The sequence below is a fragment of the Telmatherina bonti genome (genome assembly GCF_933228915.1).
Source record: "Telmatherina bonti genome assembly, chromosome: 6".
Lineage (NCBI taxonomy): Eukaryota > Metazoa > Chordata > Actinopteri > Atheriniformes > Telmatherinidae > Telmatherina > Telmatherina bonti.
Genome location: NC_136624.1, coordinates 35,075,078 through 35,092,598, shown reverse-complemented (window position 1 = coordinate 35,092,598; position 17,521 = coordinate 35,075,078). Strand labels below are relative to the sequence as shown.

The window sequence follows — 17,521 nt, the reverse complement described above, 5'->3', positions numbered from 1 at the left end:
TCAGTTTTCGTTTTGAGTTTCTGGATCACATGAGTTTTTCTGTTTGGACTAAAGCAGACTTTAACCTGGATCCCTGTTTCTCATCTCTGCGTTTGGGTCCACACCACACCTTCACTGCAACCGTGACATAACTAATTTATTTGATCTAAATTAAATTGAAATATTGCCGAGCTGTCAGTTGGTAAAAGACTTGGGAATAAAACTTTATAAATATAATCATCTCAAAGGACATTTGAACAAATCATTTTAAAGAACGATTTTGATGAAAAGTTAATTATTAGCCACTTTCATTCCCAGAAGAAAACATTTGATAATCCCGAACTAGCTGTAAAAGTCAAATAAAACTTACTTATACTAACTTAAAGGTTATGTATGGTAACTAGTTATAAGGACACCAATGTTAAGTTGTACATCCTTGTTCAGAAATGATGTGCAGTAATACTAGAAAATCATTGGTGGAAGTTTCATACAAAATGTAATCATCTGTTTACATCACAGCTGCATTCATAACTTTTTTTTATCTACATTACTTTTTTCAATATATTAGTTACCTTTTGTAGTCTGTAAACTCTGCACTTCACTATTGACCAGTTTTGTTTATTGGAGAAATGTTGAAAAAAATCTTGAAAATAACTGGCTGACAAACTGACTAAAAAGTCTATTTTGTTTGTTTTTGTTACAATTAAATGCAAAAAAATAAACATGACTTCCCTCATGCACATAACTTTGCAACCATGTAAACATACGCAAACTGGATATTTAGCTGTTAAAATACTGAACCTTGTAAAATAAATAATAAAAATAAAAAGTTACCAAGAGTCGGTTACTTTCTGAATACAACAATTTAATTGTAGTAATGATCCGTAACAAAAAATGAGCCGCCCCCCCCCCCCCCCTCAACCCCAACCTTTTCTCCTGCCACTCAGGTCTAGGTGCCGGTGACACTCCTGTACAGAGAGGCACAGACACTGAGCAACAAGAGAAAAATTACCACATTGGAAATAGAAACCTTCAAAAAAAATCTGATTGCAGCAGGTTTGTTGGAAAATTGTGGTTGTTGTGACATTGACACTTTCATGTCGTCTCTTCAGCCCAGAATTCAAAGCAAGTCTTTTTCCGCTCTAGATGTCCTTAATTACATCTTCCAGTTCCTCTTTGGAATACATGTGGAAGGTTTTGCCGGGCTCTACTGTTGCCAGCTGCAAAAAACACAGAATAAAACTGCATTAAAAACAGGAATTTCAATGGATGTGCAAAGTTAAAAAAAAGTTCTCTCCCTTTTATCACAAATTCAAAAGTAAAAGCAACACTCATGTTCCTTGAAAAAACTCTATCTTACTTCTACTTTTACTTTCAACATCGACTGACACTTCGCAGTATTCCTACGAAGTACTCAAAAAGGAACAAACCTCAATGTTGGTGGCATTGAGCTTCTCCTCCATCACCTGCTTCAGAATGGTGAGAGATGACTTGATGGCGTCTTTTAATGTCATCGACTGTCAGTTACCCAGAAATGGAGAAAAACATACAAGTCATCAGTTCTGGTAATATGCGTGTCTCTTCTTAAAATGAATAATAATAATAATCTGATGACAAAAGTCCAAAATTTTCATTAAGCTAGATTAAGGCATTAATGTTCACTTAGTGTTGATGAAAATAAACACCAAAGGTTTGTCATTTCACCATTATTTACAGAAGTCACCAACAACTTCTGAAATAATCCCATAACACTTGAGAATATTGTTATTAAAATAATCTTATTACATAACTTAGGTCACTATCAAATATAATTTTTTAGATAAATATTTTAACACAAATAAACTATATTTTCAGGAAATCAACGTTTTGTTTAGTAAATAAAAGACTCAGACACAGTTCATCATGTAGTCATGACTACCCTTATTTATGATGCAGCTGTCTGTACCTTGTGGTAGACCTCCTGCAGGGAGCTCTGTGCTCCCTCTGACGCAGAGCCGATGGCCCGAGCGTCACACTGCACAAAGGTTCCTGATGGGTCCATGTGGTAGCTGAATTACATGGAAAAATGTTGAGTCTTTCTGTAAAAGTTATCCTTCAAAAATTCTAATGGGACAAAGTTATCTGTACATACAGTTGGGGTCCTTTTTCATCAACGCCCCCAAACAGTAGAGCTACACCAAAGGGCCGACTCTGGGTATAACACAGATATAAGACAAAAAAAGAATAGAGGTAGTTGAATACAGCTTGTAGTCATTTAATCATCCCCAACAAACCAATCTGCATGAAGAAAGTATAGAGATTAGTTGAGTGACTAACCATGGCACCAGGGTCTGCATCCTCCTCTCCAAACTGCAGCGCCAGGTTGGACACAGCTTGGGTCACACTCTCCACTGTCATCGTCTCATTGTAAGTGAACCAGTGGTTCTGCAAAGGAGAAAGTAGAAGTTAAAACTGCACAACCCACAAGTTCAGCACATTTTACGCCATGCTAAGAAATCATACCTGTGTTTCCACTCTTGCTTTGTCGATTAGAGTTTTAGCATCAGCTATCAAGCCGCTCATGGCACAACCTGAAAAGGAAAAGAGAAAAACTTGTTCACCTTTCACAACCACCACAACTGTCAAACTTGGAAATTTAATGTAATTACATGCCCACATTATCTGGTGCAATATTTCTTGCAAGAATGTGCTCGTAATAAAATAGCTGACTCCGACTGCACTATAAAGGCTCAATATATTTTGTTACATAGGCAATAAATAAAAAGTCTTAATAATAATAAAAAGTCTTAATGCAAATGTACTCCAATGGTACATGCAGGAATGCCAGAAAAATTAAATGAAATGACAGTTTTATAAAGAAGAGTGAGCTTAAATTACTTCACAACAATGAGACTGATAGCGTCTGAAAACTGTTTAAATTCCTGCTGGTAATGGTGGTTCTACATGCTACTGAAACTTGAAGCATATTTGCTTTCTTATGCAGTACTTCTGCAGTGTGATGCAGTTTTGTTTTGTTTTTTTGAATAAATAAACCATAGTAGTGTGAGTAGTTGCTCAATTAACTTTAGTTTTTAGTCAATATGAAACCAAGTGCTGTAATTTCTGGCTTAAAAAGCACTACTTGTTTCAAACAATTTGAATCCTACGCCTTAATACATTGAAGCCGAAGCCTATTTTCCTCAAAAAAGCATTCCTTTAGGAAAATGACCTTATCTCTGCAACCGCAAGGTGTATCTGAATACTTTTGATGTCTTACTAAAGGAGACACTCAGGAGATTTGCTATAATGTATAAAACACAGTATATATGTTACTGGTGAAGAAATAAATGAGGGGCCTTCAGGGCTCTAAGGTTTAAACAATTATTTTTATGCAGTAACATCTTAAGGGGCTGCGTGATGAAGAGAACAGCAGAAGTTCAATGGCAAATTTGCCTCAGGACTACATGACATTTAGAGCAACCACAAAAGAGACTGAGGAAGTGTGTGACGAAGAAATTCTGAGGCTGTTTAATTCCAACACTGAAGAAGATGGCTGGAGTGGTTTTAGTGCACAGGAGGAAGATTTACCTAGCAATGGTAGGCTGCAGTTTAACCAGCTGTGTTACCATCACTACTCAAGAAAAAAAAACATTTATTTAATTAAAAGTTGAAAAAGTTCTGTTTAAATGCTCCATTTCACACCATGGACACCAGAACTTATAGACAAGTGTAGCTTTTATATGTACAAAATTTCTCTTTTTAAATTTTGTAGCTGTGGCTTATAATTACATGCACTCAATAGTTCGGAAATTATGGCAATGACTACATTGTTTTTATCATGTCATAAAATGTAAATGACATAAGACATTTCTTTTTACCATAGTACCTGAAGGACTTATTTATTTATGATGTTTTGGAACTGCTGATCTTCTCCTTAATATGCCAAAATATGACATAGTGCACCACGTAGGCTGATTTCTTCCTGAAGTCCCAGAGTTCACTCTACACACCACCCAGAAGTATTAGTACAAGTAATCAAAATGTATTCCACTGTTTTTATTTTGCTCTGTTATTGATTTATTGGTACCTAAATGACTCTCTGAGCTCCATAACACCTGTCTCAGGTCTCCATAAACTTTTCTGGCAGTTTTTAAAATGATTTTTTTTTTAACTGAGATGTCCACTAAAATGTAAATTAACATTCTTTTGATTAAAACAAGTATTGCTTGCAACGTTGAACAGCTGTTTGTAGTAATAATAATAATAATAATAATAATAATAATAATAATAATAAAAAGTCTATTTTTTTGTATGTCACAATTTTCTGGACTTCAAAATAAAATCATGTAATGGTGGTATTACGTTACAGATGGTCAACTGATAATATATGCAAAAATAAACAAATAATATCAACTTAAAATCTAAACACTGGATCAGAAGATTTTGAATTTGAGTAAACAAAGTTTGCCCCAGATTGCTTTTCTTATGTTTCCACATACCAATGTGACTGTCGATCTCCACAATCTTCTCAATGCTGTTGGGCTCCATCAGTGGGGAGGTGATCCTCTTCTCCACAGCCAAACACACTCCTTCTGATGTCTGGATACCAATGGCTGTGGAGCCCAACTGAGAAGGCAAAATCAGACCAATGAGGATAAATGGAAACTTTGCAAACAGGAGAAATTGTCAGTGAATTAGTATTATACTCACTTTTATTGCCTCTATGGCATATTCAACCTGAAACAATCTTCCTTCTGGAGAGAATGTGTTCACCCCTCTGAAAAAATGAAACATTATTATAATAATATGTAAACAATAAATGCTATACAATCAATGTCATACTCATCAATGATAATTGTGTTTATTTTCTGACAGAACCATTTTAATCACACAAACTAAGTGGTAAAGGTTTTAAAAAATAATAAAAAAAAAATAAAAAAAAAAAACATAACGAAAGTGAAAGTAAGGCAACTTTTTTTTCCCCTGCACAATTTTTTTTTTTTTTTTCAAGTTCTTAGCTAAGTAGCATAACAACAAAGTTGCATAAATCTGCCAGGGTAAAACACGTATTTCTGATGTAACTTAATTATAAAACTGCCTATAAATCTGTGTATAAAATAAACACCACAGTCCTCTGAACTTTTTTCTGTCCCAGATAAGCGCAATAAATGACAAAGCAATTTGTGCTTTCCTACCTGTCATATTCCGATCTGGTCAAAAACATCTTTAAATGTCCGGTACAGAACCTGCAAATAAAGAGGAGGAGTTTATGTAGGACTCTTGGATTACAAAAACATCCTAAAGACATTAAAAGTTGAGTCTTTGACTTGTTTTTGCACCCGGTTGATTAGTTAGCATAGTTAGCTGCCACACGCTGCAGGCGTGCTAGCAAACTAGCGCAGCTAGTTAAACAAATAACTGACTGCAAATATTTGATTATACATAACATTGATATCAAAGTAGTTTAATTGTGTTTTAGGTATTCTTTATGAATAACTTTACTACGTTCTCTAAATAAACTGAACTAGAGACAGTCATTTACCTTCAGCCACAAACCCTTGAATGAGTTCGCTTGTTTCAGAGGAAGTGCCCTGGTGTAACATCTAAACCAAACGGTTGTCAGCGACAAGGAAACAAAGGTTCCGGTTTGCACATGGTCGCTAACAGGTAGATTATACTGATATACAATAACGTGACACTGCTTTAAATGGAAAGGCTTACAGTAGTGTTAAAAATTATATTTCTTTTTTTTCTCCTTTTTTAAAAAAATTGTCTTGTCCAGCATTTAAGCAAGCAGACCGATGTTCTGGATGCTGTGTTCTGCTGAGCAAATCTATTTTGCCCAGGGGAGCTTTTATAGATATAATGATCCTCTTGTATTTCTGGATTCTTATTTTATTTTTCTAAATGTTTTGGATAATTGTTCGTATTCCATAAAGGACAGAAAGAGAACAGAAATGAAAACAGAGAAAACAAGAGAAAGAGATCAATGCATACACATATATAAACATACATACCCACCTACATACATATGTATATACACAAAAAAATATATATTTCTTAATAAAATGTAAAATATTGGCTCATTTGGACTATTTTAACTAGTATATACATTTGCATAACAGCCCTTATTTTAGCTAAGATATTTCTAAAAAAAAAAAAAAAATCATTTATAATATACATGCAAATAAGACAGGTACAAAGCGTGAAATTTAACAATATTATGATAAAAGGATAATTCTTAATTCGGCATGTTGTTGAAGAGCTCAGCCACTGGGGGTCGCCACAGAGTCTAAGAAGTAGTTACGTGGGAACGAATTTGCTGCCAGACTGCAAGATAGAAATGATAGCAATTGCAGTCTGGCATTAAGATTTTGTTTTGTTATATGAGGAAATTAAGTATGTTAATATGCTAAATGATTGGATAATAACATGGTGGACTCCCTGTTTACAGGTTTTAAAATAAGACATTATAGAGCCCTTTTTGCAGTGAGTGTACTTTACTCATCCAGTTGAGACATGCAAGCTCACAATACTAACTTTAGTGTCCCCGAATATAATGGTTACTAGAAACTGTGGTACTGGGAAGAAAACGTTTTAAAAAATTCTTCCAAACTTTTATTTAACAGTATGAGGCAGCATGCCAAAGCCCAATAAAGATCCAGATCCCTACCAAAATAAAAATGTAATCACTTTAAATTCCGCTATGCCCTTTTCTTTAATTGCAAATGTAATACCTTTGTGAGTAGTCATGCTAACTAACAGAAAACCAATCATACTAGTATAACTAAAACAGTATAACACCTTCGCAGAGTAAATAAATCAGGACAAGAAAGTCTAGATACCGTCTTTCTAGGACATGGCTCATGGTTTGTTGTGACTGTTGTTACAGAGGGGAAAAATAAAAGCACCTGCAAACTCACAACTACATGGAACAAAACAAGGAAAATGTTATAGAACTCAAAGGGGTTATTAGACCTCTTGAGAACTGGTTTGACATCAGCATGTTTCATAATAAACCCATAAAGACCCAAACCACGAAAAATGGTAAGATAATTGCAGTTATTTTATTATGAGGATCTTATTTATCCCTTTAATCTTTTTTAGTAATATTTATTCCCTTTAACAAAATGCAGAATAAAAAAAGTTACAATATTTATTAGGGAAATTTACCTTTTATTATTATGTATTATGTGAACTTATTTTAGTTTATTATTCTGCTTTCTGATGACCATTGAGGGGCAAAAGACAGAAAGATTGAGTTACACAAGAGCAAAGTTTGTACCTTAAAGTGATGTAAAATGTCTCAGAAACTGTATCATATAAGTCGCACTAGGTTAAAAATGTTTTTGGTTTTTTTTCTTTGTTGTTGGGTTTTTTGGGGTTTCTTTTTCTTTTGCATGAAATGTGTTTTACAAATGAACGCCTTGTTGCAGTTTCGCAGCTATTACAGTTTATTTGGTCTAAATGGTTCACAGGTATTTATATGTTCTTTACTAAGATCAGTGAATATTATTACAATTTTATGTAATGCATACGTTTAATTTCATCATTTAACGAAAAGAGTAACGCCAGCAATCGACTTCTTTCAGTAAATACACGCAGTTACTGTATTTGTGACCGAGTTAAAACAACTTCATTTAAGCATAACACAGCAGCCAGAAGGAAAAACACTCCCTAAATTGAAGCATTTACACTTCTTTCCTCATTTGCATGTTTTTATTCCAGAAATCTGCTTTTTGAGTGAAGGTCAAGACATCATGTAACTAAGATACAGTCTGAATTAAACGGAAAAAAAATATATTTGTGAAAGCAAATGTCTCTTTCGAGGTGTTGTTCTGTGAGAAATCATTTTAGAGGAGGGGTACCGGGTGGTGTCGGGTTTCACTTTTCCCCGACTGGGATCAGTTCCGTTCGGTCCTGTCTTGGTTCTGGTTCGGGGTTCTGCGCCATGTAACGCTGAAATTTGAATAAAACAAATTGCTGCTGCTGTCTTTAGGATGGAAACAGGACGTGTTTTCTTCCGTTTCGCTGTAGACTTCTTACAATTAGAAAAACCTGTCATGAGGAGGAACATGAGGTTGGATGTTATTCTTCAGACTCTCCTCCTGATCCACAGTAAGTAGGCTCAAGTTCACTGTGTTGCTTTAGTTGCAAGTATCCATAGAAAACCAATAGAAAAACTTAACATATTTAGTTTAAAAGTAGATCTATTCTTTTGCTCAGAGATATGAAAATTAGCTAAAAACTGGGGGGGGTGGGGGGGTTTCTCATCACCTTGATCTGGATTTAATGCTATACTTGCACTACTATTTTAAAAACTTAATCATGTCTGACACATAAAAAGATAAAATATTAAATTTACCATCTCTGGGCTTAGAATAAAATCTGTTCTCAGGGCTTTTCATAACCACTCCAACTTCATACTAAAACACACGTTGCACAGTGTCTTTACCAGATGACAAACACTGAATCAGGGTGTATCAAATCATAACAGTATGAGACAGTTAAACTGTGCAGTGATCCCAGAAAGCTCATGACCTCCCAATATCATATCCAGTTTCACATCCTTATGTTAATTTTCCTTCCACAGCTGCAGATGATTATTTGTTCTTGATTTCTTTTGCTCCTACCATGACCCCAATTAATTCCAGACTTGTAGTTTCATCTGAATCTAAGATAAATCTATCCAGCAGGAGATAGACACAGCATCATGCTGTGGTTGTCTTTGTCTGTTTAAATGATTAACATATTCGCTTCTTCTACTATTTCTATTCCAGTCTCTGCAGCCTTCTTCTTCACTGCAGGTATGTTGCTTTTCAGAATACACAGCTGTGATTCACATAGCTTTGTCCTCTGAGTGTTTATAAATGCTGGCGGCTCTCTTTGTCCTTCAGTGTCATGTCAGTCTGACAGCAGCAGTAGCGTGGTGGTGGCAGGTTACAATATAAGTGCCCCAGCGGGGTCCAAGATGGTGCTGCAGTGTGTGAGCGGCCGCATGGTGTGGACCAGGGACAGGGTGAGGGACAGACAGAGAGTGGTCCACTGGGACATGTACCGGGACTATCCGGACTACGCCATGGAGCGTGTGGTGGACATGTTTTCAGCGGGAGACCAGAGGCTTTACAACTCCTACAACCTGGGCAGGGTCACCCTCAACCCAACAGCGTTCAAGGATGGGAACTTCTCACTGGTCATCAAAGGTCAACCTCAATGTCTTTACACTCTCTGTGTTGCTGGAACTTAACTCCATTAGCATGTCTCATCAGATCTTTGCTTGACTCTAAAAGGCTAACTTAGCTTCTTTATTGAATAAAAATGCCGTCCACTGTGGTTCAGATAAACTTTTAAACATTATTAGTAGAGCTGTAATGATATGCTTTTGTCCCGATTTGATTCGATTCTGATTTTTTTGGGTGCTGATTCAATTTAAATTGCAATTCTCAAAATTGTTTAATATTGCTGATTTTTGTAGATTTAAAAAAAAAAAAGATAAAACTTCTTTTTGCTAATAATTTTTCTTGATTTCAGTCAGGAGAAAACAACCCAGCAGCCAGACCATCATTCTGCTTAATTGAAAAAAAGTTTAATTGAAAAAAAAAAAATCAATTTTTTAACAAAAAAAAAATTGATTTTAAAATTGTGAAACAAAAAATCCTGATTTTCGATTTTTCGACTAGATTTTCCCACCCCTTATTATCAGTGTAAAAATGAAGTATTACAGCTTCACATTTAAACAAACCCCACAAAGTGTTAGAATTAAATGTTAATTATGCATAATCAACATCATTATATTTACACTGTGCAGTGCTTCAGTAACAGACATGACCATGGCTTAACCAACATAACCAAAATGTTCATGTTTTTTGTTTCGTTTTGTACATGTGATGATAGGCGTGACAATGAATGACAGAGGTCTGTACTCTTGTAACCTCCACCATCTGTACTGCCACTTGTATGAGACAGTCAGAGTGCAACTCAATGTGACGAAATCACGTACGTATCACCCTGTACTAGTGAGCTGATGTACACAGTAGTATTAGTCCATATAAACGCCTTCTTAGACAGCTTTTTTTGTTCATCTTTTTTTGCCACAAAGGGCGTAAAGAGCAACGCTTCTGGGATGGACAGAAGGCGGTGTATGTAGTGCTGCTGGGGAGCACCGTGGTGCTGCCGTGCATCAACAGGAGGACCGTCTGGACCGACTGGAGCAATGAAGAGGAGGACCAGCAGGTGTGTGTGTGCCCAGTCAATCTGGACTGAGATTAACAAATTACTTTATGCTGATTTAAAGATGCTTCACCTATCTAGGTGGTCCACTGGGACCGTCAGTCCCCTGGAGTCCTCCACGACCGAGCTGATCGGCTGGTGGACCTGTACGCCTCAGGGGAGCAGCGGAGCTACGGACCTTTGTTCCTCCAGAGAAAGATGAACATCAGCAATCGAGCATTTTCAGAGGGAGACTTCTCACTTACCATTTCAGATCTGCAGGTATGTACGTCTGAGTGTGTGAAAGTAGACTAACATAACACATGAGCAGCAGATTCCTCACTGCGGTGGTCAGAGTTACACTTCTGATGGGTCAGCACTACTTTGACATTGTGTGTGGTAATGCACTTGGTTAGAAGAGCTTTACAACATTATGCATGTGTGTGTGCATGCTGGGCTGGCTGTGAGCAGAGTTTACTGCCCCAGGCCACATCTGTACCTCCGGTGCTTCATTTTTACCGGTGCTTGATCATTTTCTGCACTGGAAATGTAACCGATCCATTATTTGTAGTTGGCTTACATCCGTCTGACTGTGGTAGCCTTTTTGGCCTTATCAGGGGTAGCTAAATTCAGATGAATGGCCTCGTATTAATTTGCACTTCTGAATATGCAGTATGATGTATGCATGTGATGTAGTGATTTTGCATCGAAAATTAAGAGAAAATATCTGCAAACAAGATGAAAAAATATTTAAAATAAACAGTTTAACAATGTTTGTTTTTAAAATATGAAACAGAGATACAAAAAAAGGGCAAAAAAAGCCGTTTTCCACAAAAATATTGTTTAAAACTGTTGTGAGCTTGACCATGACTTCTTATGTTAGTGATCCTCCTAGATTGTACAGCACTGTGCTGCACAAACAGCTGTGCATCTGAACAACAGAGGCAGCAGGAACTGGTTGAACTAGTGTTATTAGCATATCAACCACAAAAATATCAGTGTTAGCATGCAACTGTGATTGAAATTATATAATATTTAGTTGTTTTTTTGTGCATTATCATTTTTATCTAAATTATTCAAAGATGTATTTGTATTTTCACCTCCTACAAGGAGGTGGCAGAGGTAACTGATGCATGGATATTCATGTGTTTTCTGAGAACAGGTCTTGGTCTAACTTAAATTCCATTAAATTTTGGGATCACAATCTGGATCCAGGAATTCTCAGAAGGATTCCTTATCATTGTGAGATAGGGTCATAATCAGCATAAATGGGTATAACTCCACAATTAATAGTCAGGGGCTTGGCCAAAATATCCTGGAGAAGTTGCCAACAGGTTTCACATGATATCAGGGACAGATCGTGATCCAGACAAAGTTCTGGATGGTACGATCCAGGAAAAACAGGGGATCTTTTGAATTTTCAGTACTGCAACAGAACAAATTAGGATATAAACATGCAACAAACGCCAAAATAAAGCCAGGACATTGTGGATTTATTATCAATGTATCTGGAATCTATTAGTGTATCCAAATCAAATGAATATGGTACTAGAACATCGGCTGGAAATCACTATGAATGTAAATCAGCTCTTTGGCTGAGGTCTACATGTTTAGAGTTCTTTTCTAGTTGTTATTATTATCCTAATTTTTTTTTTGTAATAAAATATCTTGATATTTCAAACATATTTTTGTGGAATGGGTGGTGTGGCGACCCCGAGCAGCTTCATCTACCAGCTCAATGTGCATGTAGTACAGTACTTCTGGAGCATATGGAAGGTTCATTAGTAATGCAGCTGTTGTCAAGTCAAGCTTTACAGCACCAGAGGGAAGCACAAGTTGGCAAGTTGTGCAATCCCTTTAATGAAAAAAGGAAAGAAAAAGCAGCAACATTTGTTACAACAGCAAACAGAGGAAGGTTTATGGATGCAGTCTAGGGAATCTAAACGGTCCCTGTGGTTTTGCAAAAGCTTAGAAATCAGGAAATTTAGGTCAAACTCAGGCTCAGGAATCACATTGTGGGTTGAGGGAATTATGTCGAATCAAAACAACGATCAGCAGACAGAGTTCTTGTCTTTTGTTTTACCTACATGGCATCTACTTTTCTAAAACATCTGCAAAAAATAAAAATAAAAATAAAACAGGAGGAATTTAAATAAAACTGTAGTAAGACTCTGGAGTCTCTGGATAAGTTCTGCTGACATTAGATCACCTTTATGTAATTTGTAAATATTTGGGTCAGAAAAAGGACCAAAATCTTAACATAAATGTCCTCATCATTGGGTTAAACCAGAAGTTTGCAGCCTGCATCTCTGGAGCCACAATTGGCTCCTTGGACCTCCAATAATGGCTTTTAATAGCACTGGCTAAAAAAGAAAAAGAAAAAATAAATATTTTTGAATATAAATAGAATCACAAAATACAAATTTTAAATCAATTTTCAGTTTTTTTAATTAAATAATTGCATTGAATTTTCACAACATAATAAAGGAAAGATCTATTGATCTTCTAATTAGGCTGCAAAATATGGGCTTTTTTTATAACATAATTTGAAAAAAAATAACTACATTTGATAAAAATATGTCTATCTTCTTTTTGCAAGCTTTTTGTTTTCCTTTATTTTAAAATTGAAAACAGAAATAAAATGATGGTTTCTGAAAACCGGTACTTTCCTATGACAGATTATTCATCAAAACTTATTTCTTTTTTTAAAATGTCATTTATGTCTCTAAACAAGTTTTATTTAGCTGAAATGAGGGAAAATGGCTCTTTTGACATTTTTATTTGCCTGAGATCTGCTCTGTGTTGAATGAATTAAACCAAAAGTTAGCAGCCAAATCAGCGAAACTAATATGGCGAATACAGAAACCTCATCAACATCAATCTGTTGACACTTTCACAATTCTCTGTTTCCGTTCAGGCTGATCACACCTGATAACACTAGGTGTGAAATCTGCCTTTACATTTCTGTTTATATATCAAATAGAGTTAAAAGTTAATGGATGTTTTGGCAGCTTACAGACCAGGGGAAGTATTCCTGCCACCTGCACCATCATTACTGCGGCTTACATGAGAGAAGGGAATTTCAGGTCACAGTCGAGCCGCCGCTGATTCGGACCAAAGCACAGCCCAGCGAAGACAAAGGTGAGCACTGGGAATCTATCTTCACTTTCTAACTACAGTTGCAGAGAGGATGTTATATCACTTAGTGGATATGAACTATCATGTGTACAATCAAGAGAAAAACACACACATCTGGTCTTTCCTTTATTCCTGTTTTGTCCTTGTAAATGTGTCTCTGCTCCAAACAGCAGAGGAAGAATCCCACGTCTCTCTGTTTCATGAGAAATAGGTCTTTTCTTGCGGTGTCAGCTTGTTTGATGCCAGATTTCTGAAACCACACACACACATGCACACACACATATACATCCACTCACCCTCAAACTTTCTTTTTGTAAGATAATCGACTCTACAACACATCACACTTTTTTAACTTTCTAACTTGCATGTGCAAGTTTTCGCAGTGCTTTGCTCGGCTGCCTCTAAAGGTCTTCCGCTGGGTGGATGTTAGAAAGATTGAAGTGGTGGATTGGCATGTTGTCTTGCCATCTACCGACAAGAAACTCTTTCTGGTGCATGCATGTGTCTGCTTTTTCCACAAGCTAACTCGAGGAAAAGCCCATAATGGCAGAGGGATTATTGGGGGAAATCATTGGAAGTTTTTATTTTTTTTGCTCGTGGCTGTCTCCGTGCCAAGTAGTGCTTCATTTCTGTGGAATCTCCTGGAAACAGCCTTTTGACTGAAACCCAGCTCTGCCCCCACAAATAATCTCTTAACTGTCCAAGCTGTAATGATGCAGGGAGACTGCACCGTCGGAATCACGCTGATTACATTTATACTTGTTCGTTTCCAGCTGAGTTTGTGCACGTCGTCTGCAGTGGTCCATCGCCTTCTTCTGCCTTCTTATCTGCCTTGTTTTCGTCTGTCTGCTGCTCTGTTGACTTTGGCTTAACTCTGACATTCTGCAGAAGTTTCCCACTTCCTTTGCCCAGTCTTCATCTTCCCTCTGCTCCGTCTCCCTCCTTTGATGATTCCACATGCTCAGGTTTATTTCCATCACAATCCTTTAATTCTCCCTCATCCCCCTCTTTTCTTTTGTATATAAAGAAAAAGAGTGCTTTTCTTTAGTTTGTGAACAAGTGCAGGATGTGTATTTCATCTGCTCATCGACTGACCGCACACAGAGAAAGAAAAAAGTGAAAGATGGATGGACGGAGGAGTTTTGTTTTACTTTTGAGTTGGTGAGAACAACAGAAACAAAGAGGCAAGGTCAATGAAACAGAGAAGAGATTTGTGTAAATTGTGTAACTATGGCCAGTACCCTGTCTGTGAGAAACACACATGCAGATGAAAATGGTTTCTTTGATAGAAGGATTGGGGAATCTGCCATATTTTTTTTGTACGCTGCTGACAAGCAGAAAGTTTACTTCTGAGATGATGGGGTGAGGTCTTCTAAAGCTGGTGTCTGGAGAAACCTCTCGCCATCCTCTTCCTCCTCCTTGGCTCTCCTCCTCCTCCATTCCACCCTTCTCTGTCCTTCCTTCACTCCTCTTGCTCTCTTGGATTTTCTGTGTTTTAGTGCCAGGAAAAGTAAATCACAGCACGACACCGGTCTGGATCTCATTTTGGCTCCAATATGTTGAGTCTGAAGTCCACAGCTGCTTCTTAACTTGCACTTTTTTTTGGGGGGGGGGGGGGGGGGTCTTTTTACAAAGCTACGTGAAACCAGGCTTTCTTCTGTGCTTTTCTTCTCAGCATTGAGCTGAACCACACATTTCACCCGCAGCAACGCCGACAGGCTAAGCGCTCTTCACTTCCCTTTTGTGTTCAGCGTTTTGTACCCTTGCTTAAAAAGAAATAAATGAAAAAAAAAAGACTTGTCCATATGTCAGACTACATGTGTGTGTGTGCAGCTGTGCAGCCAGGGGGAGCATGTGTTAGAATGACATGAAACCTGCCACAGACACAGTAAAAAGTCTGATGAGAAAGACTAAATAATTGAAGGAATGATACTTCTCTGTGTGAAGCTATTGGTTTTAAACTATAGATGAGATGGGTCTTTACTCATAAGGTGAGTCATGTCAGTTATATTTATTATTCCTGTGAACTTTAAGCTGTTTGTGATAGAAAAGATAAAGAAAAGAGAGTTCACAGTGGTGAATGTTGGGGCTTTTTTTTAACCACTCAGATTCCACAAATGCTGAATCACCAAAAGTCATCACAGTCGTCCTGCCTGACCAAAGACACTCCTTTCTTCTGCCCCTGGGCTACGTCCTCACCTCCTTCCTGCTCCTGGCATTTATCATCCTCATCATCATCCTCATCACACGACGACTTCGAGCCAAAGGTCTTAGGTGCACTTTCTCCATCCGATTTCTTTCAGACTCACCAAGAATATATTATTCTCATCAAATGTTCTTTTATTTTTTCATGCTTTTAGAATTTTATCCTCAGGCGTCCGTGAGGTGAGCAATGAACACACAAACACACACACACACACATAGAAATAGTTTTACACCTTGAGCAAACATGTGATATGTTTCACTGCAACAGGTCCGGCAGAACATGTAGCAGCTCAGACGAGTATGAGATGGATGTCAGTGAGCCGGGTGTGTGCAGACGAGAGGAGAGATTTGGTGAGATACTGTGTGTTTTCCGTCTTGCGTTGTCCTAAACGATATGAGAAATGCAGGAAAATTCCCCACTTTTCTAACAACAGAAATAGCAGAGTGTGAAGGCCTTTTGGTCTGTCTTTTCATGGAGTGTAAAATGTTTATTTTTTCTGTGTTTAGACTACAAGAACAACCTGCTAAAAGAAAAAGCCCACGCAAACACTCAGCCCAAAGTCATTGATCTTGACAAAGGTATGCACACGCATGCAAAATCAACTGCCTTGAATTACCATTTTCTCCTCCAGACTGAGCCTTGGTTTGTCTCGCAGAAATGCAGAAGTTTTCCAAGTGAGAAAATGAGACAGAAGCGAAATCTGAGTCACTGGCTGGTCCAGAGGCTGCGCTCCAAACTAAACACATCCACATCGCCTTCTGTCCTGGAAGGAGACACATGACAGCAAGTAAAGCAAATGTGCTGTCATTAAAAGCATTGTGTTATGTTGTCTGTTTCACATACTAAAAAAAGTTTTTGTTTGCTTTTATTGTATTCTATGAGATTTAACGAGCCAAGACAGGACCCACTGTTCACAGTGTGAAGCAAACCTTGACTTTATGGAGAACCTTGTAGCCGAAGAGGTTTTACTGAGTTGTGACCAAGTAAATACAGATGATGCTCCTGCAGCTGGAATCATTGTTCATCTGTTTAGATGATGCTTGTTTCTTATTTTTCTTGCTTCTTTATTTGCTCTTTACACCAGCGTCCCATATGGGCTGGACTGATGTTACTATAAAGTGTTGAAGTTGCTGTGTAGGATTCCTGTAAGCTGTAACTGTACGCTGACTGACCACTGAGGCAGTTTTTGCTTTTCCATGTTAAATCAGATTTCTTTTGTCTTCATTCACACAGATCTTAAGGATCTTTTAATAGTACACACGTTTTAAAAGTTGCTTTAGTTCAGCTACCTTGATATCACACGATAAAGTCAGTTATGAATGAACTTACTGCACACAAAAGAAATGTTTGGTAACAGGCTGTTTTTTTGTTTGTTTTTTTTAAACAAGATGATCTGGTCAGGTTGTTGAATGTATGTTCTGGTCAAGTTTCCCATAACAAGGCAGGAAGGTGTATAAACACAAAGACTGAATATGGAGAATTAGTCTGCCAATTTTAAACTTTATGCTTTTTGTTGATGAATAAATCTTGCTGCATTGTGTTGGGATTCTGATGTTTGCAGCATTTTTCACCTTCTTATCTCCACTATATTTTTATAGTCATAAGCGCCCCCTGGTGATGTGGAACATTAATGTAGCTGTTACAAAGTCTATTTTGGGGTTCTTTACATTTTGTCATGCATTATCTGAATGTAACTAGGTGTTTTGCTACTAAATCATATATCTAAAAACATAACGTAATAAAGAAATATTCCTGACATGCTATTCAGTAGTTTACGTTTCACTTTTATAGCTAAAAGACAGATACTGAATGAACAAAAACATTATTACAACTTTAAAAACATACCATGGGAATTGGTCCGTACCATTCAAAACAATGATGTAGTACTTTAAAAGTTGTTTTTAACATACTATTAGCACCAGTGAATAGTTGACTTGTACAACTTTGCAAAGCCGGATTTTAGTTTAGGAAGCAAATCATCACGAGAAAAACATTTGATGTCTTAGGTCA

At 37.1% G+C, this 17,521-nt stretch overlaps 2 protein-coding genes across 2 annotated transcripts; one reads left to right on the top strand and one right to left on the bottom strand.

Moving 5' to 3' along the window:
- Nucleotides 1–906: 906 nt before the first annotated feature.
- psma5 (proteasome 20S subunit alpha 5) lies at nucleotides 907–5,577 on the bottom strand. Its single transcript, XM_079242761.1, has 10 exons — nucleotides 5,501–5,577; nucleotides 5,154–5,204; nucleotides 4,669–4,735; nucleotides 4,458–4,584; nucleotides 2,482–2,549; nucleotides 2,296–2,403; nucleotides 2,111–2,169; nucleotides 1,925–2,027; nucleotides 1,410–1,496; nucleotides 907–1,199 (listed from the first exon to the last, which is right to left on the bottom strand). Exons 2-10 carry the CDS (start codon nucleotides 5,180–5,182, stop codon nucleotides 1,122–1,124), a joined length of 726 nt encoding a protein of 241 aa, XP_079098887.1. The 5' UTR covers nucleotides 5,183–5,204; nucleotides 5,501–5,577; the 3' UTR covers nucleotides 907–1,121.
- A 2,311-nt stretch (nucleotides 5,578–7,888) lies between these two features.
- Nucleotides 7,889–17,459, top strand: LOC306757516 (matrix remodeling-associated protein 8-like). Its single transcript, XM_079242595.1, has 12 exons — nucleotides 7,889–8,076; nucleotides 8,739–8,765; nucleotides 8,856–9,161; nucleotides 9,853–9,954; nucleotides 10,058–10,191; nucleotides 10,270–10,449; nucleotides 13,179–13,308; nucleotides 15,414–15,572; nucleotides 15,666–15,690; nucleotides 15,779–15,861; nucleotides 16,018–16,089; nucleotides 16,167–17,459. The coding sequence occupies exons 1-12, from the start codon at nucleotides 7,959–7,961 to the stop codon at nucleotides 16,187–16,189; spliced, it is 1,359 nt and encodes a 452-aa protein (XP_079098721.1). The 5' UTR covers nucleotides 7,889–7,958; the 3' UTR covers nucleotides 16,190–17,459.
- Nucleotides 17,460–17,521: the final 62 nt, after the last annotated feature.